Raw genomic sequence first — 27,554 nt, forward strand, 5'->3', positions numbered from 1 at the left:
TTAATAAGGACTGTTTATAGTGGGAACAAAGGTATTATAGGAATGAAGGAGGGATTATTTGACATTTTAGGGAAACCACTCTTCTTTAAGTTTAAAAGCTGTTCTCTTTTGTTCAATGTATTTTGGTGGCGCAACAGAGCAATCTTTTACAAAGAAAAAAAGCACTAGTAATTGGATCCTGAGCTTTAACTGACCTCTTTCAATTGCGCAAGGCTGTAGAAAGCTCAATGATTTAGATAGTCTTTAAAAGAATGGGCTGTGAAGCCAGAGAGTTCTGTGTTAAAATCCCAGGTCACCACTTATTATCTGTGTGACCTTAGGCAAGTCACTTTACTGAATGAGCCTCAGTTTTCCCATCTATAAAAAAGAATAAATGATACTTACCCAAGAGGACTGTTACAGGATTAAATGAGATATTTAAGATTGTGGGTGCCATGCCTAACATGTAATAAAAGTATCTCCTATTTATTTATCAATTACCAAGTAGCAGAACTGAAAGCACCAGAGTTTATCTCTAGGCTATGCAAGCTCCTACCAACCTACCTTAGGGAAATAAGAAGCCTCTATCAAACTTACATTACGGCCCCCATGCCCTAAGGGGCACTAATCTATTGCTTTCTGTCCCACAGCCCAGGAAGTCATCATCCTTAAGCATCACCCCCTCTTCCTCCATCCTTACCTTCTCCTTCCTCCAAGAGAATTGCTCACAGCTGAATTTGACAGTCTGCTTTCTTTTTTTAAGTAAACAAATATATCCATTCTCAAATTGATGTATTTTTCAGCCATGTCAATTTTTCCCAGGTAGCAGGGATAAAGGGAATGTTCTTGGCTAACAAGAAGATTGACAACCAAGTGAAGACTTTCATCACCTATAACAAAGGCAGAGACTGGCGTTTGCTGCAGGCACCAGACACGGATCTAAGGGGAGACCCGGTTCAGTGCTTACTGGTGAGTCTTCATATTGGGGCAGAATGTCCCACCCGGTGAGGGCTGGAAATGGATGCTAAACAAGCAGATGAAAATGGTTGCAGGGCTTCTTGCTCAACAGTTGAACCAAAGGAGACAGGGAAGGGTGTGAAGCCTGAATGTGTATAAGAGTCACAGCGCTGCCTTTTGTGATGGACCAAAGAGATAAGAGAACATGAGAAAGTTTCTTGCTCACTTAGAAGGTTCTTCAGCTGCGGCCCAAGTTCTGATGAGGACCTCAAATTGTAGTTTAAAGGAAGACATGATAATTTCCATCTATGATGGGGATATACACTCTTATTTTCCCATGAATAACCTGTTACAGGTCTAATGGTACATAAATTCAGCTGTAGAATTGATGAACTGAATGCAGAATTGTGTAGGTGTATTTTCCAGCATAGATATTTAATCATATTTTGAAAGGAGTTTATGCCTCAAAAAAGGGTAAGAACCAGTCATTTAGACCCTTATTGGTAATCTTTATATGTTCCATTCATTTATGTCTCATTCTATAAAGCTGGGATTGGTGAGTGGGGTGAATATAGCCCACCACTTGTTTTTGTAAATAAAGTTTAATTAGAAAACAATCATGCTTATTCATTTATATATTGTCTATGGCTGCTTTTGCTCCACAATGGCAGAACTGAGTAGTTATGACAGTGACTGTGTGGTCTACAAAGTCTGGGATATTTATTATCTGACCCTATAAAAAAAGTTTGCTGATGCCTGCTTTGAAGTATGGCTTTCTTTTAATGTCTAACATTTGGGTAATAAATAGATCAGCCTGAAGTTCTTTATATGTTTGATTATATGATGGCATCCGAGAGAGGGATCAAAGATGAGTCGTGCCTTCAAGGAGTTTGCAGTCTACTTGAGAGAGACTAGATTAATAAATGAAAGATTATAGGGTCACGTCTCACTCCCCTTAGTAGTTCTAGTGCCTGCCTTGTACTTGACACATGGATAGATACTGAGTGAATGCAGGAGGGTGGGAAGAGATTAATTACAAAAGAAAGTATAATTACGTGCTAATTTCTGTAAAACAATTCGGAAGTTGTATTTAAATTCATAAAAGGGAGAGAGCAGTGTATAAATCTAGAGGGGAGACCTACTCTTATTTTAGTAAGAAGGGCTTGGGATATATACATATATATATAAATACATACATCAGTGTTCACGCTCTTCATACAGTTCTGACTTTGATGTTATCCACGTTCAGCTTGCATCCTTCTGTCCCAAGAAGTCTGAACAGTCACCGTGCAGGTTCATCTCATACAGCTGTAGGTGGGTCACCCTCCTACTCGAGAAGATGCCAGCAGCCAAAGCTTGACCTTATTAGTGCAGAGGATATCACCGTTGTCACTGTGCATCAGGGAAGCAGTCTGAAATTCAGCCTCCCACTCAGCTTCTATCGTTATTACTGGCAACTTACAGAGGGAAAAAAAAGCCAGTTGTTATAGTAAGTGCACAAAGCCGGTGGGTGACGGAGTAAGTAAATGTAACAGTTATTTACTGAATACCCACTCTATGCAAGGCATAGTTCAGTAGCATTTTAAAAAAGGCCACCTTCCTAGTTTAGCTATTTCAAGTTGGAGCATCATGATATTTAGCCAAAGATGCATGAGATGCACCAGTGCCTTAATGTGGTCCTCCGTCCCACCGTGCACTTTGGAGATTAAATGGTCATGAGAGAGAATTAACCATATCACCTCTAGAAGCTTGCCTGGATGCTCTGGCATCATAAATGGACCATTAGAAATGCCTCTTACACAAAGTAGTTAGTGAGGTGTTCCCTGTTCCAGCCCTTGCTCAGTGTTAGGAGGTCTTATTGCTGTGCCTCCAATATTGATATATACTGTCAGTTTACTTCTCATCTCCGCTGGGACCATGCTAATCCAAGCCACCATCATTTCCCACTTCCCCTACAGTGACAGGCTCCTAACTGCTCCTCCCATGTCTCCCAGGCAATCTCTTCTCCACACAACAACCAATTTGAACTTTGGTTTTTTAAATCCAATTTGATTTGGGTAAGACATATTTATGTAAAAAGCACCTGTTTTATAAGTATAATTTGATGAATAGTGACAAATGTATATGCCCATGTAACCACCACCACAGTCAAGATGGGACATTTTCATCACCCTAACAAGTTGCTTTGTGCACCTTCGCAGTCAGTGTTCCTAGTCTTGGCCCTAGACAACCACTAATTGCTTTCCTTTACTGTAGATTAGATTTCTCTTTTCTAAAATTTTGTGGAAATAGGATCAACTTGAGCTTTAAAAATTCAGATCATTACCCTCCTTTACTTAAACCTTCTAATGACTTTCTGATTCAGGTAGAATAAAATTCAAACACCTAACTATTGCCTTCAAGGTCCCATATGGTCTGGCACCTGTCTGTTTCTCCTGCCTGTTCTTCAGCCTCTCTCTTTCTTCCTTCCTTACACACAGGCCGCGCTGGGGAAGGATGGTGCTTCTTTCCATACCACTAACTCACTGTGCTTATCCTTGTCTTAGACTCTGCACTTGCCATTATTGCTCTTAAAATGCCATTCTACTCTGGCTTTTTCTTGACGTTCACATCCTTGCTTGTTTGCTTTAGTCTCAGAGAGCTTTCCTGAGCATTCTCTAAAGTTGTACTTGTTCCAACCTTTGTTATTCATGACCGCTCTCATTATCTGAAATCAGCACGTGCATTTGTTGACTTTCTTGTCCATCTTCCCTTGCTAAAGTGGAGCTCCATGAGCATAGAGACTGTGGCTCTTTTTCAGCCACTCCAAAGAACCAGCTCAAGAATCCTACCCGCCACATGGTAGCTTCTCAACACACGTGTTGTTGTTGTGGGTATTGTGTCTGTTTGAAGTGGATGCCCCATTGATGGGTTTCGTTTGTGTTCCACATTTGGATTCTGTGAAAGCCTATATTTGCCACTGATAGCCACACTGAAGGATTTGCCATAATATCCATCTCTGAAGCTCACGGGCTCAACTTGACCCAAAAGTTGACAAAATCAGTAGTCTCCTTAAGGTTGAGGAAAGATGAATTAATGATCCCTAGATGTATAGTACCCAGGAGTCTTTTGGCCTTCCTCCATCATTAACCATGTTGTGTAATGTACAATCATACATCACTTAACAACAGGGTTATGTTCCTATAAATGTGTCATTAGGTGATTTTTGTCATTGTTCAAACATCATAGAGTGCCTTTACAGAAACATAGATAGTACAACCTACAATACACCTAGGCTATATGGTGCTAATCTTATGGGACCACCATCCTATATGCAGTCCGACGATGATCTAAACATCGTTATGTGGCACATGACTGTAATTTCAATCTGAGCTTTAGAAAACAGACAGCAGGGTGAGGAGGGGAAATGACAAAGGGAGTGGGGAGGAGAAACTAAAATCATTTTATAAAAATCTGCCAAAGGCACAAAACAGGAAAGAACATCTTTGAGCTACAGGAGACCCTGACTGTTAAAAACCTTCTTTAGACTGGGGAGCTGGTGGGAGAGAGGAGATAAAAAGTGATTTTAGATTGTGAGTACGTGGAAAGTGACAGTGTCACCAAAAGCACAGCTTAGTGATTAGAAAAGAGATTTTCCAGCAGGGCTGCCACAAATGTGGAACAAGTTCAGAATTACAGCCCCAAATGGAATGTTCCTGGTTAAATGTGTTCTATAGAAATAAGACATTCAGGGTAATTTGGGGCTGTATTTTTAGGGCTTTTATATTGATTGCCTGGAGGGCTCAGCTGGGATGTCTTTCCTCTGAAGACTGCATTGTACAATTAGCTGGGGTATTACAGGTCATGGTCCACCTGCCTCCAAAGCCTCAGGATTGGGCTCCCAAGAGGCAAGATCTGTGAGCTGAGTCTGTGACAAATCCTCGGGCCCCTAGGGAAAGCAAAGTGTTTCATGGAGAGAGGTTGTGACTTCTTTGTGGATGCAGTTGGCAGTTTTCTACTAGAGCTAAGCAGCCAGCTACCCAAGTTGCTTCTTGATTCTGCTTTCTACTTCCTTTGCACTGTCTGTGAATCTATACATTGTACTAGATTGGAGCCGAGCTAGATGCCCCATACCCAAGCAAATGGCCCAGGGGTCTCCCTCATCTTTCATATTGACTCCTTACTGAAGATCTAATGGATTCCTAGCTCCAAGCGAGGCCAAACAGCGCAGAAACAGCACAAATGTATATGTGTGGGGGTGGATTTGGGGGACATTGTTTGGGAATTTACCTGCTGCCTTATTGTTTATGAATGTTCTGATCTGGCTTTTCAGCAAAATACTGAGATTAGGAGCCATAGGGATAAAGGTAACATGAAGATGAGATCTAAAGGCTATTAATACAGAGAGCGGGGAGGGGTGAGAGGAAGTAAAATGAGTAGCTGGTTGACCTTCAAGTAATCTAATAGTTGTTTAAGTTGATTTATATTATGGTGGAGGAATGTTCTGTCATTTAGTAATTCTCTTTGGGCCATCCACACTGCTAAGAAGACAATAGCTATTTAATGGATCAATTAAATCCAACAGACATTTCTCAAACATTTGTGACGGCCAAAGGATTTTGTTGTTTGAAATAAAAAAAGAAAAGAATAAGGCAAAAGAAAAGTAATAGGGACCTAGAGGTCCACAATGGGCTTGAAGAGTTTGTGACCTCCCTGAAATTGAATACAAAAGTGTGTTCACTTGCCTTTGTGCACTTTTTCTTGGGAAAGAGTCCTTAATTTGTCTCAGATTCTCAAACTCTGTACCTGACCCTGAGAAGATTAACGACTAAGGCTCTAGTTGCTCCTAAAATTGACCAGTTGATGACATTCCAAGCCCTGTGACTATGTGTGAGTAAGGGCACAAAGTGCAGCTTCTAAACATGCATGCTGGTCCCTCTACTCTCTGTAAGTCCACTCTTAGGTCACAGTGGTTTCAGGATGTAATTCTCTATTTTCTTAACGTGAAAAGGGATAGAAAATAGAGGAATGCCTTTGGAACAAGCTGTGCTTTGATTGTACTGAGATGGAGATAACTCTGGAAAGATACTCAGGTACTCAGTACACGTTTGCTAACGGAAGGAAAGAAGGCAGGAAGGAAGAGAGGTGGACAGATGCCCGCTGCCGGGGCAAAATGTTCCTAAAAATTAGAAAGCCTTGTCTTGTATCCTCCAGGAGTTTGCAGTGGCTAGATAACGATTATAATAAACCTCTCTATGAATTTTTGGTGACTTGACTTTCACAAATATCCAAAACAGGTCAGGTACAAAAGCTTCAGTTAAAAAGGTGAAGATGAATCGTGTAACATTGTTTTTCTTCAAACATTGATGTAGACTATATAACTTCCTTGAAAAAATGGAAGAAAAAATAGCCACAGAATATTCTCCTTGTACCAGCTGGGGGCAATCCAGTACTACAAATGTGAGAGTGGAAGAAAAAGTGCACCAAAAAGATCATTTCTAATGTTGCTGCTACTGCATGAGCTAGTGTCTTTTCTTCTCAGGTTAATTTATCTCAGGCCTCTGAAAACCATAGCAACAGAGCAGTGCTGAGATGGCCAATTGAAAATGCCCTCTTTCCTTTGTAGACAAGTGCCCTATATTACATAATGCCTGAATGGGGTGGCAATGAGCTTCACAGTCTTCCAGACCACTGGGTGGTGACCGATGTGGCAGGTGGCTGGCTCAAGATTGCAAACTGGGTGCTCCCTTGGCCAGGGATGTCCTGCTCTATCGGGTGGTGCAAAACGCCCTCCACTAAATCCATATGACTACACATAATCCCCAAGGAGTGATGAACTTCTTGGAATGTCCTGGAGATACTCACATTACTCTGATAGTGTGGTTTATAAATAAACTCATGTACTTCTGCCATGGTTCTGAGTAAAATAGTAAAGTAGTGTCCTTCATGTCCTAACATAAAAGTATTGCTTGATATTTAAGGCATTATGGACTGTCTTTTAGATTCTTTGCTAGGTTCCACCGAAGACACAAAGTAGTAGTTGATGTTTTCTCTTTGTTTTTAGAGTATTCCTCTTAGGGAGATAAAACTGTACATTCCTCAAGTAGATAATATAGCATTTTGCATGATTAATAAACTGTTGTAGATCAGAAAAGGGGAGATCCTGATAGACTGCAGCTCTCGGGAAAACTTTCATGAAAAATGGTTTGACACCTCTGGTGCGTCCCGTCTGAGTGTTGTGCAGTGCTGTCCTGGGACCCCTGAAACATACAGCAATACCTATTCTAGTCTTCCTCTTGGACAAAGGCAGCCAAGTGTTTGGGTCTGACTATTTCTTCCTTTAAGTTCTGTCTTCTTTATTCTTACGAATCTTACAAAGTAAAAACGCCTTTTTTGAAAACTTTACATGAAATTTTCATACAAACCCATAATTTAGTTCTGTCATTATTCCTTGAGACTTTACTCAATGTGTTGGGAGTGAGGAAAAGACCCTATTGTGATCCACTGTTTTATTTTATCAGTATTTTGGCTGCTTTTATTCCTGATTTTCATTTTTATTTTGTCAGTTACTCTATCCCATACAAATTTAATCATTGTACCTCTGTAACTCTCTGAATATCTGCTGGCTGAGACTTACAAGGCAGAATAAAAGTAATATCAGAGATACATTGGTGATTTCAAAAACTCAAGTCGATAAGACTAGAAAATAATCTTCCTGAGAGATGAAAAGAAATGTGAGTCCAGACACAAACTTGTAGTTTTTGACAGCTCAGTACAAGAACTATTTTAAATGAAATTAATATAAGATGTACTATCCTGTTTCTGAAAACTGTTGATATCTTAATCAGAGAATTTGATCAAGATTTTTATGCACAGTAAACAAGTCCCTTAAATTTTCATTTAAATTATTACACATTTTGTGTACACTTTGTCTACACATATGACCTTTATATTGAATAATACTGAATCTGATAATACCCTGATAGAAACACTGTGTAAATTATCTAGTAGATGTTAGGACACATCATACAACTTCTATCCAACTGAGACCAGGATCTCAAATGAAGAGTGGCTACGAGATGCCGCCTGACTTCTTCCAAGCCCTCCCAGCCTGACCAAACCTTCTTTCCTGGCTTCATATCCCACTTCTCCTCAGTCTTTCCTGACTACGTACTGTATTGCTCATAGCTCGACTCTTCTGCTTCTTTTCTTTGTTATTAATATTACTCAGGCCTGAAATGTTCCTTATCCCTGTGAACATCTCCTTGGCAGTTCATATCCTACCCATCTCTGCCTCAGGCACCATTTTCCCCTGGAAGTCTTCCCTGATCCAAAGTTGGCCGTAGTCCTGTCACCCTCTAGAATCTCATATTTTGTCTATATTGGTCTTATGGCTGTTAAAATATTCTCTCTTTATAGTAATCAATAGATTTTCAATTATACACTCTGTAATGGCAGAGACCAAATTTTGGTCAATTAACTCTTTCATAAACTACACCTAGGGTTTTACAGGTAAAATACTAAAATGTTTGTTGAATGACCAAATGGCAATTAAGGCAGTAGATCATACTTAAAATGAAGGTGCTCTCTCCATTACCAACTTGTCAGCTGTCTTATACTGAGTGGACACCAGGTATTTGTGGAATGAGAAGATAGGTGAATGGATGGGAGCATGGAGGGATGGATGATTGGGAGGGGTGGTTGTTTGGAGAGATGCTCTGAAATCTGGGCTGTAAATGACTGTTTAGACTATGCACTTTTATAACACTCATCTCTCCTCTTCCCAGCCCTATTGCTCACTGCACCTTCACCTTAAGGTCTCTGAGAATCCCTACACATCAGGGATCATTGCCAGCCGAGACACAGCTCCCAGCATCATAGTGGCTTCAGGTAAGAAGCTTTCCTGCTTTGCTTGCTGTTGTAAATTGTGTTTATTTTAAGGACGTAGCTATCTGTGCTTGGAACTTAATGGGCAAGCTAAAAATATTTTTGAAAGGCACCTAAACCATTGACCCTGAAGCAAGTATGCTGAAAAGCCCTGCTCAGAGCTGTTTACAGTCTAACTCCATCTCAGGCAATGCGGACACCAGCATAGCCCGTTGTTAGCTTTTGCAGAGAGTTCCCTTCACTAATGGTGGTGTGCTCTTTCTAGGTAACATTGGCTCTGAACTCTCAGATAGCGACATCAGCATGTTTGTCTCTTCTGATGCAGGGAACACCTGGAGGCAGGTAAGAAAGTATCCTGGGTCCCATTGCTGAAGTTTAAATGACAGAAAAATTGCCCAAATTTCAATTCTGGGACCTTATTTAGCTCCACATAAATCCTACAACCAGCCAATGTGGTTATTTTCCTTTTTGTTTTATGAAAGTCTTGAACAAGTCTTTGAGTTTAGCAAATATTTATGCAATTTGATTTTTTTGCCTTTCAATAAAAATGAACCTTATTTGGAACCCAGGTATAAGAAAGTGTTTAAGTGATGATGAAACCGAATTAGATCTCTCTGAATTTTTCCTGTAAAAGAAAACCAGAATCCCAAAGAATTTATCGTACAGGGAACATGGTGCCTAGATGGTGGATTATATATCTAACACTTAGTTGCCTCCATAAGTCCCCTTGCCTTGAAGTCAGAATAGAGAGGAACTGAGTGATAGAGAAAATAGCCGTTGCCCAAGTGGTGTTCGGAGATGTTTAAATCTCATGTACAAAAGACAGAGTAATAACCATCAGGGTGCATATGTTAGGAAAGTAGAAATGGAATCACTTTAAAGCAATGTGTTTAGCTTAAATGCTTCCTTTCTTTCTTCTGAATGAAAATTAGATACCCATAGCTCATAAAACAGGCATTTAATGAGGTTTAGCAATCATAACAAGATTTGTGCCTAATACATGGTTGTTACACTTCAATAAATATGTTTTAATAACCCACTGACGTTTAATTATCATACAGTAACTAGCACCGTAAATTGAAATCTAATGCACAGGTAATCACACAGCCATGAGAACACTCTGCTTTAAATTTTAGACAGAGATGTTCATGTTATGGTCCAGTTACTATTTCCTAGTTTCAGACCCTTTGTAGCTCCTCAGTGTGATTCACATGTTTTCAGAAGAGCAGGGCAGTAAAGAAATTTGCTTAAGAAACCCAAGGGCTATTGATCTTGGAGATATGTAGGAACAAGGACTATTAAGCTTCCTCTGGAAAATAGTTAGAGAGCCAGGATCCCATTTTTTTCTTTCCACCACCCCAAACAAAGCAAAGAAGGCTCTACTTCTGTATTCTTAGGATATATACTATAGTCCTTATTTACATATAAAAAGTAAACAAAGGGGAAAAAGATTATGTCTGTAGTGTAACCACAGACAAGGCTATACTAACAATGTGACTCTGAGAAAACAGAATGCATCTTATAGAGAGGACTTGCAAATTGTTTTCAGCCTGTCTCCATTTGACTTCAGATTAGTTTCTCCACATTTGGAGAAAGACTCAATGACACATATGCTCAAAGATGATGATTTCGTTTTTGGTTTTTTTTCCTTCTTCTTCTTCTCCCCAAAGCCCCCAGTACCTAGTTGTATATTCTGGTTGTGGGTCCTTCTGGCTGTGCTGTGTAGAATGCAGCCTTAGCATTGCTTGATGAGTGATGCCGTGTCCACACCCAGGATCTGAAACTGTGAAACCCTGGGCCACCGAAGCAGGGTGCACGATCTTAACCACTCGGCCGCAGGGCTGGGCCCAATAATTCCGTTTTGATCAGAACTACTTTATGACTTAGTAGAGAATCTATGAATTAACAAGGACACCTTTCCTCTATAGTACTTGGAAACTTTGAAATAATTACATGTGGAAAGGGCACTGTAGTGCTGTAAGTCCCAGCTCCATCAATTACTATATACATGATCTTAAGCAAGTCACCACATCTCTCTAAACCTTACTTTTCTCATCTGTAAAAATGAGAAAGTTGAAGTAAAGTATCTCTAAGGTTTCTTCCATCTAAGGATGTTACCCAATGTGGACAATTATCCAGTATTCTGACATCATCATGAATGGAGATTAAACAACTTACCACAAAAAGACAGGGATATAGACATGAAAACATAACTATTTATTTTTTAAATTTCTTTTGTGGTGCACCTAAAATCATTTTATGTAACTCCAGTGGTATATGTAGCCCACCCTATGTAGTTCCCAAAGATTTTGGGAAACCTAGTTCTATCATGGGAAGGATTTTTCCCCTCATGTGAAGCCTACTCCTCTGAGTTCTGGGTATGCATGGATGTGGATGTGTATCCATAGTCTGTGTTTTCCTCTTTCAGATTTTTGAAGAAGAGCACAGCGTTTTGTATCTGGATCAAGGTGGAGTCCTCGTTGCTATGAAGCACACATCTCTCCCAATTCGACATCTCTGGTAAAGGCACCTATATTACCCATAAGTCATGCACCTGATAGTTCCACACTGCTAAGACCAGTTTAGGAGTCAGGCCATCAGCTTGCGACTGTGTTTGTAGTAAAATGTCAAGGTCTACTCAAACATTATTTATACCTTTGCTCTATTAAAATAGGATTGTTGCCTTCAGTTTCACAAAAGGTGGAGGAAAGGAGAGAGGGAGGGAAGTTGGGGAGGAGGGAGAGAAAGAAAGAAGCTGATTGATTCTGTCCCTGAGAGAGGAATTGCATTATGGTTTTTGAATGTGGCAGTATCCCGCCCCCGCCCAGTACCTTATTCCTTCAGCATAACCATGGGTAGAATGGTGAGTCAGGTATAACCTCTGAGTAGCTTAACTCTTGCAGTCACCTTTCCCAAATAACGTCTCCTGGAGTTTAATATTTGTGTTCATGATATGTGTTCTGCACAGACATGAGCTGTTCAGGACACTTCTGCTCCTATCTCATTTCTCCTGTTCCTACCTCCTTAGATTCCTTTTCGAGGGTGACATTATGCAACTCTACCTGTAGGTCTTTCACAGGTGGACGTGCCAGGCCTCACTTTCAGAGGGGTTTCCAATAGACTCCTTCATCTGTGTTTTTAAAAGTGTCTCTCTCCACGTGCGAGCTTGTTCAAAGTCAAAAACCTTGTTTTGCCTCCACTCTTGGTTACTTTGTTGACTGAAGAGGAAGCTGCAAAAATAAGAGAAACAGAGGCATAGCTTGGGGGAAGGCATCCATAGAGAAAGGCAGAGCAAAGGAAACATCTTGTGTGACCATCAGATTTGTAGACCTCTCTCCTCCTACTCTCAACGAGTCAGCTGGGATTTCTAACAGTGTAAGAGGGCTGCTGCCTAGGGTTCCATCTCTTAGAGGGGGCTGCGTCAAGTCCATCTAAGTAGGTCCCATAAGGCCATTGCTCTTCAGAATCAACTGCAAAGCTTGCTGCTAGATTACAGAGAGGTTTTTGAGCGGGTCACATTGAGATCTAAGACCTAATTAAATATCCAAATTAAAAAAAAATTCTTTCAAAGACTTATTATTATTCCCGTTTCACGCAGTTCTTCCCTTATTGATGCTATAACACATTTGGGTCCCAAATCACTTGGCTAACTGTGTTTCTACCTTCTTATGTAATTAAGAGCACTTATTCATATAAAAGGCTCACTTTGACAATGCCTCGGGTACTTTTTAAATGAATTCTCTCCCTGTTGACAGTATCTTTCCTTTGAAAGGATTTTTTTTTTTTTTCTTTTGAGATCTGATGGCTGTTATTTTTTCTGTCATTAGGTTGAGTTTTGATGAAGGGAGATCTTGGAGCAAATACAGTTTCACATCTATTCCACTTTTTGTGGATGGGGTTCTGGGTGAGCCCGGGGAAGAGACTCTAATCATGACGTAAGTGGAAAACTATGATGTCTTCTAGTCTTAGTATCAATCCAGAAACACGTTATTTTTTAGCTGAGCCTGTTAACTTTGCTACTGTTAGGTTTGAAGTGGCTAGCAAAGACAGTGCATCTAACTTCATGATTCTCCAACAAAGAGGAAAGAAAAATGTGGGCGGCCATTTTCTTGGCTCTTTATTCATTATTAGGAAACCCACACTGAGGGCTGGCAGCAGAAGGGCACCGCTTATTTCTTCCTGTACTGAATGGGCTTAGGGAGACTAGAAGTGATTATTTCAACAGAAAATAAAACTACAAATTTACAACTTTAATAATACACTTGATATAGAGAAAATCACAGGCGTATAAGAATGATTTCACTTTAAGACAGAACACAAAGCTTGATCAAAACCCCACAAAGGATTTTATTTTTCCCTGGCTCTTTACCTAACCCAATTGTGAGGCATATTAGGAAAACCATGAGAACAATCTGTTCTTGTGAAATTATATTTGCAGTCATTCTTGTCTGGAGAGTGATGATCATTAATTCGTGAAAGACGTGATTAATGACTTGCCTGCCTATGGGTTTCAAAACATGAGCTTTGAATTTAAAATATGAAGTGGCAATTTTTTTTTTCTTCTCCTGGAAAATTGGACATGGAAAATAGAGAGGGAAGCTTTTAAAGTAGTTGATCCTGTCATCAATGAAAGTTTAAAAATGAAAGGGAACAATTGGTACATTTTCTAATTTTTTCTTCCCTCCTTTTTCTAATGATCAGAAAGATCAACAAAAATTTAATATGCCTAACATCTACACTTTTGTCCATGGTAAACATAGCTAGAATAGTAGTTTTTCAATATTTATCTTTATTCAATTTTTATATTTCCAAAACATAGATGAAAAAAAGCTGACTGAAAAGGCTACTTTGTGGCTTTTATCCACACCTACAAATGATGATTCAAACACCTCATTAACTGCCTGAGTCTCTGTGAGTAAGGAGAGCAGAATGCACTGTGTAAGAAATATATAACTTCTTGGCTCTGCTGCCCACTTTCCCTAGGGACGTGGGAATGTAAAAGAGTGTGGAAACTATGGGAACCTGTGCATTAGCAAGAGAAGCTAGAAGTATAGTCTTGGACCACATAGACTGCATCATTTGTGATTGTTTTCTCAATCTTTTTTTTTTGACAACCATTCGTGTGGTATAATATATAGAAGTGGGCTTTTAAGTCAAACACCCTGGATTCTGACACTACCAGTTCACAGTGACTTGATTTTGGGTTTTGCATGTTAACAAAACCCTTTAAGCCTCAAGTTACCCATTTATAAAGTGGAACCAATAATAGTACCTTCCACATAAGTGTGTTTTGAGGATTAAATGATATGATCGATGTAATGTGCTTAGGATTATGCTAAGTTCGTCGTAAACACTCAGCCAATGCTTGCTGTTGTTATAACTGTTGGCATTGTTATTATTGTGATTATTTTTGTCATCATTAACTCTGTAGAGTGTTTGGACACTTCAGCCACCGCTCTGAATGGCAGTTGGTCAAAGTGGACTACAAGTCCATTTTTGACAGACGGTGTGCCGAGGAGGACTACAGACCCTGGCAGCTGCATAGCCAGGTAGGAGGAAGGGAGCTGCAGTTGAGTCAAGCAGGAGGCATGGGGTGTGTTGGGGGAAAGCTAATCATTAAAGTGTAGGAATTGGTGTGTTCTAAGCTAAAATGCCCATCTCATGCTTTCTTATGTGTTTTGTGTTCTACAGCAGTGAACAAACTCAATATTTATAACTTGTTGTGAAGTAATTTCTGTTTTTATTGTACTAGGAAATAATGAGATAAAATTCAAATGTGCTTGGCTTAGACTTACAACTCAAAATGAAATACTATCTCTGCACAGAGATCTGAACATAATTTATCTAAGTGTGTCATGTGATTGCAGGGTGGGGGCAGGGGTGAGGAAAGGATCTTCAATTTTATCTAGCAATGCAAACGGTGACATAAAATAACAAAATTACACTGGCTGAGCGGTGCCAGTAACATCCTTCCTCCCGACCGCTGTGATCCTCTGGGGTTAGGTAGGGCTTCTTACCTCCTTCCAAAGTACTCATGGTACAAGTGTGCAGAATTATTAATAGGAAGCTTGCCTTCGTCCTGGCCCCTCAGCTGTTCAGCTCATATCAACATGCTTGGCTGAAAGCATCTATCCTTTGATTTCCTAAGGCAGAAGTCATCCTGCACATCTCTCAAAGGACATGGCAGAGACTCTTGCTGCAAAGCCATCACTATCTTCAGGCAGTGACCTGTCATATACCCCAAACCTTGACTAAGTAATATGGTTACATGTAGATGTGTAACGGAGCCAGTTAAAATTAGTTTGCTCAAGAAAGATAGTTGATAGTAGCTTAGACAAATCTCTGTTCTGGTCCTTCAGACACACAAGGAGAGCTCTATTTGACAGTGAGGGCCGCATCAGCCAGAATCACGTACTGTATTCGGAGACTTAACAGTAAAATTACTACTCATTTGTATGGCTGATATTTTCCCCTTCAGAATGCACAAGCATTGTGATATTCAAAGGTTTTACTTATTTTGAGGAAAAACACTGAATTTAGTTGTCTCACTTGTCTGGTAGACAGACATAAAATCAGTGGTATAATGTGTGGGCAGAGGCATAATACATCGGGCAAAATGGATCTTTATATTTCTTAGCAGTACTCTTCTTTCATGTCCTCTTAAGGGACCAAATGTATAACTCTTATTGTAGGAGAATTGAGCTTAATTATTACATATTTGTTGGTAACAAACTTGTTATTAGCTGAGTCTTAGTTATCTGTGTGTCCCTCATAGCACTGTGCCCAACACCTGGCCAAGTAAAGGTTTGCTGAATATATAAAGAATTAAGGATTTTTTTTATACACACACGTTCAACACTTCTTAGGATTTTCTTTATAGTCACATTCTATAACAAGGGTCTAGATATTGAAAAGAAAATTCCATTAGAACAAAGCAGGCTACCCAAGTCCAGATTACACTGAAGTTTGAGAATATCTCCCTAAACTGTCTTGGTGTGGAACAGGAAAGGTCCAATCTGTGTGCCCAACTGCGTGAGATCCTTGTCTCCTTCCAGGGGGAAGCATGCATCATGGGAGCAAAGAGGATATATAAGAAGCGAAGATCTGAGCGGAAATGTATGCAAGGAAAATACGCAGGAGCTATGGAGTCTGAACCCTGTGTATGCACAGAGGCTGATTTTGACTGGTGAGCTTGTGCTGTTATCCCATGCAGTCGTTCTGTGAATCAGATCCATATGAGCCTTAATGAAAACTTAGATCTGAAGTAATAGTAACATACATAGAGCTAAGTGACAAGCTTCATATTCTTGTGAAATTGCCTCTTGGGGCCATCATGGCTTACTAGCAATATACATGTGAATATGGAAAAGCCAAGAGTTTCTTTAGACTTAAAGAGGATTCAGAAGATGGCAGGTAATTATCTTAGCATATTTGTTAGATCTTAGGACAAAAAGAGAGACCAGATCCACCCTGAGTTGCTTCAGACAGCAACACTGAAAACAAGAATTGGACTTTTCAGAGAGCAAACATATCTGTACTTGAGATAGAAACTTTCTAGAATCTAGGGTTCCCCATGGTAGAACAATGGCCTTATAAGACAGTAAATTTTCTATCCCTACAAATTTTCAGTCAGTGGTTAGCTGACTATTGCTATGCAAGCTGTGGCAGACGTTTCTGAATTCAATGCAAGGATGGATTCAGTGGCGTTGCCAATCTATGGCTCTGTGAACCTAGTGGTAAAGGAGACTTCTCCCTTTACCAGGACTATACTGATTTAAACTGGAATAATACTGAGACATTTAGAAGTTAAATAAATTCAGAGTGCTGTAGCATTCTTTTTGGAGCATTCGGTAAGCAGAAAGGTAGCTTATGGGGCCAGCAATGCCCTCACCTTGTGCTAGGTCAGTGTTAGCATTCAGATGAGGTTGACAAATTATTGAGGATGAGTAGCTGGTAACTCCCTTGGTCATATCCATCTATTTTCTGTTCTGTTTTTTCCCTCTTTTTTCTTTATTTATATATTTTTAGTTTAGAGAAAACAGTTGAAAAATATATATGTCAATATTAAACAATTGAAACTTAACCTGAGAACCAAAGTCATTCCTTTAACCGTTTTACTGTGTAGCAACCACAGGTCGCATATCTAATCATCAAAACATCAGTGACTAGGCTGAGATACTGTGTACATATCATGTATCTTAGAAAAAGTAAATCTTCTCTCATGGTAGACCTCTGGAGATGTTCTCTGAATAAATAGTGTTGGGCAGGTCTGGCAAAATTGATCACCAGCAGTCACACCAATAAGGCTGTTCCCCTCTTGTTGGTAGCCAAGGCAAGCCAACAGCCAGTGCAGTATCTCCCTGGGCTCAGCCAGAGGGCACCAGAGCTTCAGAGAAGTTCAAAAGGAATTCTACAGGGGCCTCCTCAACCGTAAATTCTGTTTCAGTCAGTGCAACATTATTAAAATGACACAAATATTTTATCTCTGTCCTACCTTTCGAGACTGACACCCTGAAATATATTCACAGGGAAAAGTTTCCTGGAATTTTTAAGTCATTCGTCACATCCCTCTTTCCAAAGCCTGACTGCTTCTCCTTCATCCACTCTCATCAAGGAGGATTTGTAAAGGAAGTTAACATTTTTCCCATAGTGGTTTAACTTTGGCTTTTCCAAACAGTCAATCTTTTGCAAAGAACAAATTTATTCTTTAGTAGAAAACCAAAGAGAAAAAGTGAGATAAGAAGTCCCAATTCCCTGATTTTTCCTGGACACGTTTGTTCCTTTGAGAATCTTTTTGACAAAGTTCCAAAATAAGCCAGTCTTTTGCTGTTGTCATGGTCATTGGTTGTTTTCCTTTTTCCATGTTAAACTGTCTAGCGTAAAGGGAACGCATGGTAAGGACAGCAGTTAGGTTTCTCCCCTCCCCCGTCTTTCACTCCCCTCAATCTTGGCCCAATTCTTGCATTCATCTGTGATTGGAATTTGCTACTCATCCCACTAACAAATGTCTTATGAGAAGTGGGAAATGAATCATGAACAAGGCCATTGTAAGGTTTTCTGGTCAAATGAGATTTTTGTAACTGCGTGATTTCTAAAAATATTTTGGAAGGCTCGCCGTGACCTTGTTGAGTTCCTACCAGTAGCTGGAACTTTAGTGATTCCACTTGACTGTAGCATAATGAAAGGTGGTTGTCACTGAATGTTCTCTCTTGACTTGGCTCTCCCCTGGTCAGCTCTCCAGATGACCTTGCCTGTCATCCTCCAGCATTTGTAAAGTAATTCCCTGAAATGAACACTGGGTGTAGGGAGCAATTCTGAAGTCTTCCTGCCCATGCTGTGTTGAACCAGCATCAGATCCAGATGGTATGTGCAGAATTCTAAGTGCCAGCTGCCTGGTGACAGGCCCGTTAGCTGACCCTATTTCTCCCTTCGTGACCCTCATGTGCCAGCATCTCACCTCCATTACACACCTCCATGGGTCAGTTCATAGTAAGGCTTGCTGATTGCTTCCTGCGATATGTCAGTGCATGCAGAGGTGCAATTTGTTGTCATCCTCTGTGCTCAGGTTGATCTTCCAGAAGCCAAGAATATCAGGCCACTCAGTGGCCCCTGAAGGCAAGAATGAAGAGGCTAAGAGAAAAGGCTTTTACTATTTCCAAACTGGAGAGAAGATTTAAAGCAATTAGTCCCATGGACAGTGCTAGCCACCTAGGACAAAAGTTTTCCTTGGGGGAATGCTCGCCACACTCCTGAAGGACATTTCTTTTTCTGCTGTGACTTTGAAGCATATGGCTTGTGCACAGAGAGACCTGGCTCAGCTCTTCTTGCTAGATCCAGATGTCTTGGAAGAGCACCCCAAAGACATCACCAGAAATGAGGATTGTGCCACATGTGGTCGTGTTAAACTCTTCAATGAAGTTTTACACTGAGATTACAGCTTTCTCTGGGCCCAACCGCAATCAGTATTGTGTATCCTCCTAATGAGAACATAATCTACTCTCTCAGCTTAAAGGAGTTTAATTAGAATTATTGGGCATTGAGCCTTAATCTCTACAAAGGCATCTCTTTTGCTTCGAGTCAACATTTCTCAAAATTGGTTCTGTAGGATATTTTCATGGGTAATTGATAAGTAGTCCATTGGAAAAAAACGTTTCATTTTTGGAAAGACATGGACTCAGTGAATGCCTGTTTTTTGACTAATTGACTAGAGTCGAAGTTGGGTATGGACTAACATGAAATTGTTCTTAGTAATTTTGCCACCTACTGAGAGGTTTCTCTTGGCTCTTTCCCTAACAGTGACTATGGTTATGAGCGACACAGCAATGGTCAGTGCCTGCCGGCATTTTGGTTCAATCCATCTTCTCTGTCGAAGGATTGCAGCTTGGGGCAGAGTTACCTCAACAGTACTGGGTGAGTGTCTGAAGCAGTGACCTTGGGAGGCCAACCTTTGCTGCTTTTCAGCTTATGTTCAACTTACAGAATTACTTCTAATCAAAGACCAGGCCTATTTCATTACCGCACCATTTATTTGCTTTTGTTCATTTTAGTAACATAACACAGAGTTGCCTTACAGTGCAAATTTCTTCTGAGAATGACCCCAGTTGCAAATGAAGAAACAAAACAGTTTCCTTAGATGAAGATGATGATGATGATAATAATATATAAATTTCTTTATTTTTTAATACTTTATTTCGGAATTAATCATGTGAAGCTACCTTTTACTCTCACTGCATCCCTGGGCAGAAGGCCAAATAAATTATTTTATATGTGCATTTTCTGTTTTATAGATGTGGAGCCTAAATTCAAAAAAGAAGCTCATTGACTTTTCAAGAGTGTTAGTAGAAATATGTTTCCTTTTCTCTCTATATCCAATCTTGACACATTTAAGGCATGCATTCTGATCTTTATAAATATGAAATCAGATTCTAAACTTTTGTGTTTAATGTTCTGATTTGTGGGGCTTATTCAATTTTATTTAAGAAATACCATAAAAGGGAAAAAATTCCATGACTTTTCCACAACTGTAACTGATTGTTTACAGTCTTAAAAAATAGTGTGTGGAACATATTTGGATTCTAATTCAAATAATCTGTAAAAAGACATTTTGAGCCATTTGGAGAATTGAAACATGGACTGATGATTAGGTGATGTATTAGTCAGGGTTTTCCAGAGATAGGTTTTTATGTCTCTATTACACACACATACAAATATGTAAAGAAATTCATTACCAGGAATTGGATGACGCAGTTATGGAGGTGGGCAAGTCCAAACCCCAAGATCTACAGGGTCACTTGGCAAGCTGGAGACCCAGGAGAAGTGACGGTTTGTTTCCAGTCCCAGTCTGAAGGTGTGAGAACCAGGGGCGTCAACACTGTCGGTCCTGTCTGAAGGATAGCAGGCCCCAAACCCAGGAAAAGCCAGTGTTTCTGTCCAAGTGTGAAGGCAGGAAAGAAGCCAACATCCAGTTTGAAGACAGGCAGGAGGAATTCTCTCTTCCTCAGCAAAAGTCAGCCTTTTTGTTCTATTGAGGCCTTCAATGGATTGGGTGAGGCCCACCCACACAAAGGAGGGCAATCTGCTCTACTCAGTGTACTGATTTAAATGTTAATCTCTTCCAAAAACACCTGCACAGAAACACCCAGAATAATGTTTGACCAAATATCTGGGCACCTTGTGGCCCAATCAAGTTGACGCATAAAATTAACCATCACAGGTGATATTAGGGGATACTTAATCAAAATATAAGTATTTACATTTATTATACTAATCAAATACTTATGTATTTAGGTGTGATAATGGTATTTTGATTAGGCTAAAAGAAAAGAAACTTTATCTTTTAGAGATACATGATATGTGAGATTTGTTTTAAAATGTTAAAAAAGGAGAGCAGGCCCAGTGGCATAGTGGTTAAGTTCGCGTGCTCCACTTCAGCAGCCTGGTGTTTGCAGGTTTGGATCCCAGGTGTGGACCCAGCACTCCTCATCAAGCCATGCTGTGGCAGCATCCCACATACAAAATAGAGAAAGATTAGCACAGATGTTAGCTCAGGGACAATCTTCCTCAAGCAAAAAGAGGAAGATTGGCAACAGATATCAGCTCAGAGCCAATCTTCCTCACCAATAAAAAAAAAATTAAAAAAGGAATAGATATTGATAATTTGTGAAGATGAGTTAAGGTGGGCACAGGGATTTATTCTACTGCTTTCTCTCATTTGTGCATATTTGAAAATTCTGATATTAGAAAGTTAGTGAGGGAAAGAAAGAAAAAGGAAAAGAAGAGAGAGAGGGAGGAAGAGAAGGAGAAAGACAGGGAGGGGTAGAAACCTCACCAATAGGCCAGTTCTACTTGGTAATTCCTCTTCTCATTTCTCAGGGCAGCCGCAGTGCAGAGGTGAGGAGTTCCATGTTTCCACTTGTGTACTTCTATATTTGAAATTCTAAAGTTTTTTTTTTTGAAAAAAAATTGACAAAATAATGTATGCTACTCTTTTAAAGGAAGGGAAAAAACACAGACATGTACCTCAAATATTATCTCTGACGTTAGGGATTTCTAGAACCTTTGAATGAAGGAATAACTTGTGCTTTATTTGAACCATAACACAAAATCTGAGGAAAATACAAATAGCATTTTTACAGTACTGGGTCAGCTGGGTCTTCAGCACCTAGTACTGTGGGAAAAAAATTGAAAAGGGCTGATGAAATAAATTAACGAATGCCAAACAAAGGAGTTTTATTACTTGCATGTACCAGCATGTTTAGACATTACAAAGGGCATCTGAAACCCCTAAAGCTAATTTCAGAATCGATTTTTTTTCTCTAACACAATCAGTCAAGGAAGTTCTCTTTTTCTGTTTTTGATATTTGTGAGAGGAGGCTGAAGTACAGAGGGGTCAAATTGTTCCAGATGTTACTCAAATCCCTGTACAAGGCCGAAGGAGGGCACGTGATTCCTCCCTTTTCAGTTTATGGAGAATACACACACACACACACACACACACACATTTTTAACTGCCCCTAAATAGGCTTCATAGAATGTGAAATCCAAATAAATCCTGACTCATGTAAAAGAAAATATCAGAAATGGTTTAATTATAATATCCTATTCAGTGGGATTTTTCATTTATGCCCTATAAAATTAAAATTTGAGTTAGAATGTGATTCATCGATGTGTCCAGGTATATAAATATTTTCAATGCAGTTATGTTTATGAATCATAAAGTCCCAGACATTACTTTCTAGGGCTCTACCTCCACGCTCAGAGGTTGCTCATATCAGTGGGGACTGCGCGATGGCATCTGACCCCAAAGGACTTTTGTTAAGTTACACATCCACTGGTTTCATCTTTCTGTTCAAACTTTTTCAAAAAAGTATCAGCAGCAGTGAGCAAGCTTTCAGAAGGAGAACCTACAATGAATACCAGCCATCAGCAGGTAGGATAAATGCCCTGCTCTCAAAAGTAAGGTGCTCACAGGTGGAGGCATGACCACCTGCATAGGCCCCTAAAGTTGGGAGGAAAGGTGACAATAGTGACCCCACTGATCAGCATATTGTGCAAACTACACATTTTGCATTAGGAACAAGAAGACCCTTAGCTGGGACAGGGGCCTGAAATCATCTTCAAAGAAGGCCCCATACCATCAAGTTCTTATTTGCAGTGTCTGTAATCAATTCAAGAGTTGGCAAGAGTACAGTGTAGATGAAATTGGAAAAGAACTTTCTGCCATTCTTAATGGCACTCCAGCCCCTCACCCCAGATGTCGCTTGGCTATGTGTTGATTCAGGGGCATTTCATATGTACAGATTCAGTATTTAATGTCGTAACCACTACAATGCTGCAATTAAGCATTTGACTTTTCACTTAAAAACATTTATTTACAAAGAAATATATATATGTGTGTTCTATGTTTAAAAAGCCAATTTAGATCATCACCCCTATCCTGGCCCCCTTTCTCACACAATTCTGATCTGTTCAATATGCATGCTTCCAAACACTTTTCTTTGTGTTTGCCAGTGAATAATCATGCCAAGAAAAAATATGCAAAACTAATTTGGGAAGTTATTCTTGTATGTCATCTCCTACTAAATATATTGTTCTTCTATTTACCTTTTTCATTCAAAAATATATCTTAAATATGTTTCCAAGTCAGAATATATAGATCTGCCTTCCATCTAATTTCTTTTAATTCCATAGTATTAAACACCTAGGATTACTAGTCATCCTCTTTCATAGACATTTTGGTCATTTCCTGTTTCTCCTGTTATAAACAATGCTGCAGTTAATGTTCTCATACCATAATAATTGTTATTAAAAACATATAACAGTAATCTGGGGCTGGCCTGGTAGCATGGTGGTTAAGTTTGCGTGCTCTGCTTTGGCAGCCACGGGTCCATGGGTTTGGATCCCGGGCATGGACCTAGCACCACTCATCAAGCCACGCTGTGGCAGCATCCCACATAAAATAGAGGAAGACTGGACAGATGTTAGCTCAGCAGCAATCTTCCTCAATTTTAAATAAATAATTTAAAAGAAAGAAAAAAAAACCAAAAAGCATATAAGAATAATTAGAATCTCTTTTGGCAATTGGAGGTGTTTCTGCTAGCTTCTGGAGCAAATTCCACCCAGCCAACTGGTTACTTCTTAGACCTGAGGATCCAGGCACTGCCAAATAGCTCCCCCTTAAGGGTTAAGACACTAGCTTCCTGGTCACACACTGCCTGTGAGTCTCACACATTAGAGTTTGTATTAATTGCCGTCTTCCTTTAAAATACAAATGCCAATAGATTCTGTAAGGGAAAGCCGAGAGGAAGGGGGAGTAGGATTTCCCCCTTTAACAAGGTGAGGAAGACCATTTCGGGCAAAAGAAGCAAGAGATGACCTGGGTGAAAGGGCCACGCTGTAGTTTTCTCAAGAACAAGCCCCAGTGTCAGTGCCTGGAGGTCTACAGAATTAAGGAGCCACAGTGCACCTTCAGTCTCTCCAGGGCCACTTTGAAGCCATCCATGGGCATCTCGTGCTCAGTCAGTACAGAATGCGCATTAGCTTTAGGCTGGGCTGAAGTGCAGGGGACTCACAGTGCAAGGTCAGCTGAGACTGAGTGCCTCCAGGAATTTTGCTCCCCGGGCGCCTCACTTGCCTCTCCCTATCCCCTGCAGCAGAGCCCCTTGTGCAGTCAGGCAGTAAGGACTTGAACTGAGTGAGGTCTGCTAAGCAGTTCTCCCATGTCAGTCAAGCTTAACAAGCAAATCTCCCAGCATCGCCTTTCAGAGAGTTTAGTTGGAAGCATGCAGGTAAACCTTCCTTTTCCTTTTTTTTTTAATACCTCCCTTTATAAATGGTGATGGTTTGCTTTCACAGTCAGCTTATTACCTTGTATATATAGCAGTGTTCTCAGGTTCCCTCACTTCACCATGATGGAAACCTTCTAGCATCGGTTATTATTATGCCCAATAGAGATGCTGTTTTGAGGAGGTGCCAAAATTTGTATCAGCTTCACTGTGTATAAGCGAATGGTTGTGCAATTTTTGTTTTATTTTTTGGCTAGGACTTAGAAAAGATAGTTGGACTAAGAGCTGAAATGGGTGCCAAATGTCCCTCCAGGTGGCTGTAACTAGCAGTCCTCAGTCCTTGGTCCAGTGAAGTCAGGTTTCTAATGATCACACTGTGGACCAGTGTGTGAGCAGTGCTTGCCGTGTTCTCCACTGTCGGCTCCCGCCTCTTTTCACCCTTTGCGCTCACACCTTCCGCAAGCCATTCCAGGGAAAACAAGGAGGCTGGTACTGGGGCCTCAGCCTGTAATGGATGGAGAGTGAAATATAATGAGGGATGTTTTATTTGGTGAAAAGCAGAGTTATTTTAGAATGAGACAAATAAAGGTTTTAATCCCTCTGCCATTAACTGTTATCTTTATCAAGTGGCTTCTCTTCTTTAAGCCTTAGTTTTCAAACCTATAAAACGTTGTTATTTGCTTTTGGGGTTTGCTTAAATATGATACTGTATATAAAGCATGCAGCACAATGCCTAGCAGATGGTAGTCACTTGACAAAATGCAGATGCCATCACCAATAGTCATCATCTAAAGGCTCCTCTGGAGTGAAGGAGAAAAGAGGGGGAAGACTTTATTTTATTCTGTGTCTGTAATCCAAACATTTATTTGATACTTAATAGACACTGCAGTACCGAAATCTAGGACATATTTAATCTAAGGCCTTGTTTTCTCATCTGTAAAACAGAAATAATAACCTGCATAGGCTCATAAAGTAATGAAATTAGAGACCACTATACACCAAAACACATTTCTGGCCCTCGGTACCACTGAAGGCAGGAGTGCCTTTTGTTCAAATAAAATGAAATCAGTATTTATTTGTGTATTTTCTTGCATGTTAGTACTGAAATAACCCCAAATTCATTCCTCTTTGTTTCTCCATCGGTGCCTATAAATATCTCAGTTTGTACACACACCAGCACTAGCCCATTTAGTTGTACTTATATATGGTTATATCTTGTTTATACTGTTTGGGATCCAGGGAACATGCTGCAAATTTCAGTTGCTAAATTAACTAGGACATCGCTTGTTTCATGTCAACCATAAAAGATTCTGTAAATATAAAATAAAGTGGGCATTGGGCTGGTTTATTCTAAGAAACCAAGATAATCTTGTCAAGGGACAGATTTCTTCTTGCTATTAAGCTAGAGATATTTCTAGATGTGTTTTAAAAAAAAAGTGTGTATAGAAATTTCTGTCTCTGGAGTTTCTTCAGAAGAACCATTAATCCCTCCTGAAAGAATGTACAGTGCCAGCTCTTATTGTTCCTCGGGGTTAGTTTCTCAATATACAGTGGGGATGTTTACTCAAGAAGCTTAAAAATATGATTTTATAATAGCATTAATTCACTATCTATATAAGAACATGTAGTGGGTCCAGGAAGAAATACATACACATCAGTTCTCTCAAAATAGTAATCTCTGTACTGTCAACATACATTTGGAATGTTGTTAAAATGCTTTCTATAAATGTATTCCTCCCTATATCAACCACAGAAATACTTAGACCTTGGCTAACCTACCATTGTCCTGGAGTACCTATTTCCAGGGTCCTTGGGCCTGTGGTCTTTTCCTAAGTGACACCATCCCTGTGCCTGGAGGGGATTTTGGTGTTCAGTCTGATCTCCTCAGCAACATTTTGCAATGTGCATCACGGAGAATAACTGGCCCTAAAAGGGGTGCATGTATTTAAAGCCCTCAGAAAAGAAATCACTTGCATTACTTATAGACTCAGTACTGCAGGGGCCCATGTAGCTGTTTTCTAGAAAAGTGCTGTGCAGTCTCACAGCAGACGCTCAATAGGTGTTTGTTGCTGTACAGTTGACTCTTCAGAGGACCTTTCTTAGATGTGGTTTTCCATATTTTCATGAGTTGGCATTGGGGTTGGCAAATGAAGAAGGTAAAAGTCACTGTATGTGGAAGCATATTTCCTCAGGTAGCTGCTCTTGGCCACATCAATGGTATTGGCATTAATGATCCTCATCCAGCTGGCATGGCGTACATAGACGGAAGAGAACACCAGACTCAGTCCACAGGTGCAGAACCACTACTTGTCCCCCATGTGACCTTAGGAAACTCTCACACTGTATCTCCTTTCCCTTATGTGCAAAATGGAGGGATTGTGTCGGATGGTCTTTAAGACCCCTTCAGGCGCTGACATGTCTGTGACCAATTTGAAACGATTCAGTAGTAGGCTTCGTTGGACTGCAGGTGCTCAAAGAAGGGAAAATTTCCTTATATAAATTAGTTGTACAATTAATTGACTCAGCTATGGATTCCATGAGCCATTTTCATGATTCTTGATATTAAATCATTCCGTTTTACATGGCCATATGTCCCATTTCATCAAGCTGGCATTCAAAATGAAGTCACATTCCATTTACTGTTCTGACTAAATGTCTTGTGCTTCCATCCTGCTAAATGCAAGAAAAGTTTTCTTCCCTCCACCTGGTCTTCTGTCTCCTGACAGCTCCCAAGGCCTGCTTACTCAATTTAGGAGAAAAGTCCTGGGAGCTATCGCCTTGAGTGGAGAAACTTGGGGAACCTGCTTAGACAGCTGTGGAACCCCATTCTTTCTGAATGTTGGCATCATGGCTACTACATAGGATTATTGTTGAAATACAGGCACATTGACTCTAGGAAGATTTTAAGTCTTAGCCATACACGTTACCCAGAACTAGCCCCTTCTCTATCACCACGCCTTGCTCCATTTCTTGTTTTGTTAATTCAAGTGTCATTGTAACAAGGCAGTGTTCTGAAAGCAAAGGCACGTAGTACAAGCCAAGAAATTAAACAACTTCAATTCTTCTCATTGTGAACACAAGTGAGGGACACCATAGCTCAGTAACAATAGACCTGCCTTGGCTACAAGAAGACCTGGAGTTCCAGCTCTCCCTGGGTCATTCCATGTTATAACTACTTTGAAAAAAGGGAAGAGATGACCTCACAGAAAAATGTGATTTCTAAGCTGATTTTTAAAGAATAACTAGAAGCTTGACAGGAGGAAAGAGCATCCCAGGCAGCTTGAGCAGCAGGCAAATGAAGGCAGGTAGACTTCAGTGTAGCCTGAGCTCAGGAAGTGGAAAGAATGGAAGGTTAAAAACTGCACTGGGGGGGCCGGCCCAGTAGTGCAGCAGTTAAGTGTGCACATTCCACTTTGGCAGCCTGGGGTTCGCCGGTTCAGATCCCGGGTTCAGACATGGCACCACTTG

The 27,554-nt window shown here is 40.2% G+C and overlaps 1 protein-coding gene across 9 annotated transcripts in view; it reads left to right on the plus strand.

The window, feature by feature from the left end:
* Positions 1–27,554, plus strand: part of SORCS1 (sortilin related VPS10 domain containing receptor 1) — a 484,049-nt gene that overhangs the window by 384,066 nt on the left and 72,429 nt on the right. For all 9 annotated transcript variants that reach the window (XM_023639764.2, XM_023639760.2, XM_023639752.2 and 6 more), the window contains 8 exons: positions 802–948; positions 8,703–8,805; positions 9,068–9,144; positions 11,231–11,322; positions 12,630–12,737; positions 14,234–14,351; positions 15,858–15,988; positions 19,099–19,212. In XM_023639764.2, coding sequence (XP_023495532.2) covers positions 802–948; positions 8,703–8,805; positions 9,068–9,144; positions 11,231–11,322; positions 12,630–12,737; positions 14,234–14,351; positions 15,858–15,988; positions 19,099–19,212 — 890 coding nt within the window. The remainder of the gene's footprint in view (positions 1–801; positions 949–8,702; positions 8,806–9,067; positions 9,145–11,230; positions 11,323–12,629; positions 12,738–14,233; positions 14,352–15,857; positions 15,989–19,098; positions 19,213–27,554) is intronic.

This window comes from Equus caballus, chromosome 1, assembly GCF_041296265.1.
Source record: "Equus caballus isolate H_3958 breed thoroughbred chromosome 1, TB-T2T, whole genome shotgun sequence".
NCBI lineage: Eukaryota > Metazoa > Chordata > Mammalia > Perissodactyla > Equidae > Equus > Equus caballus.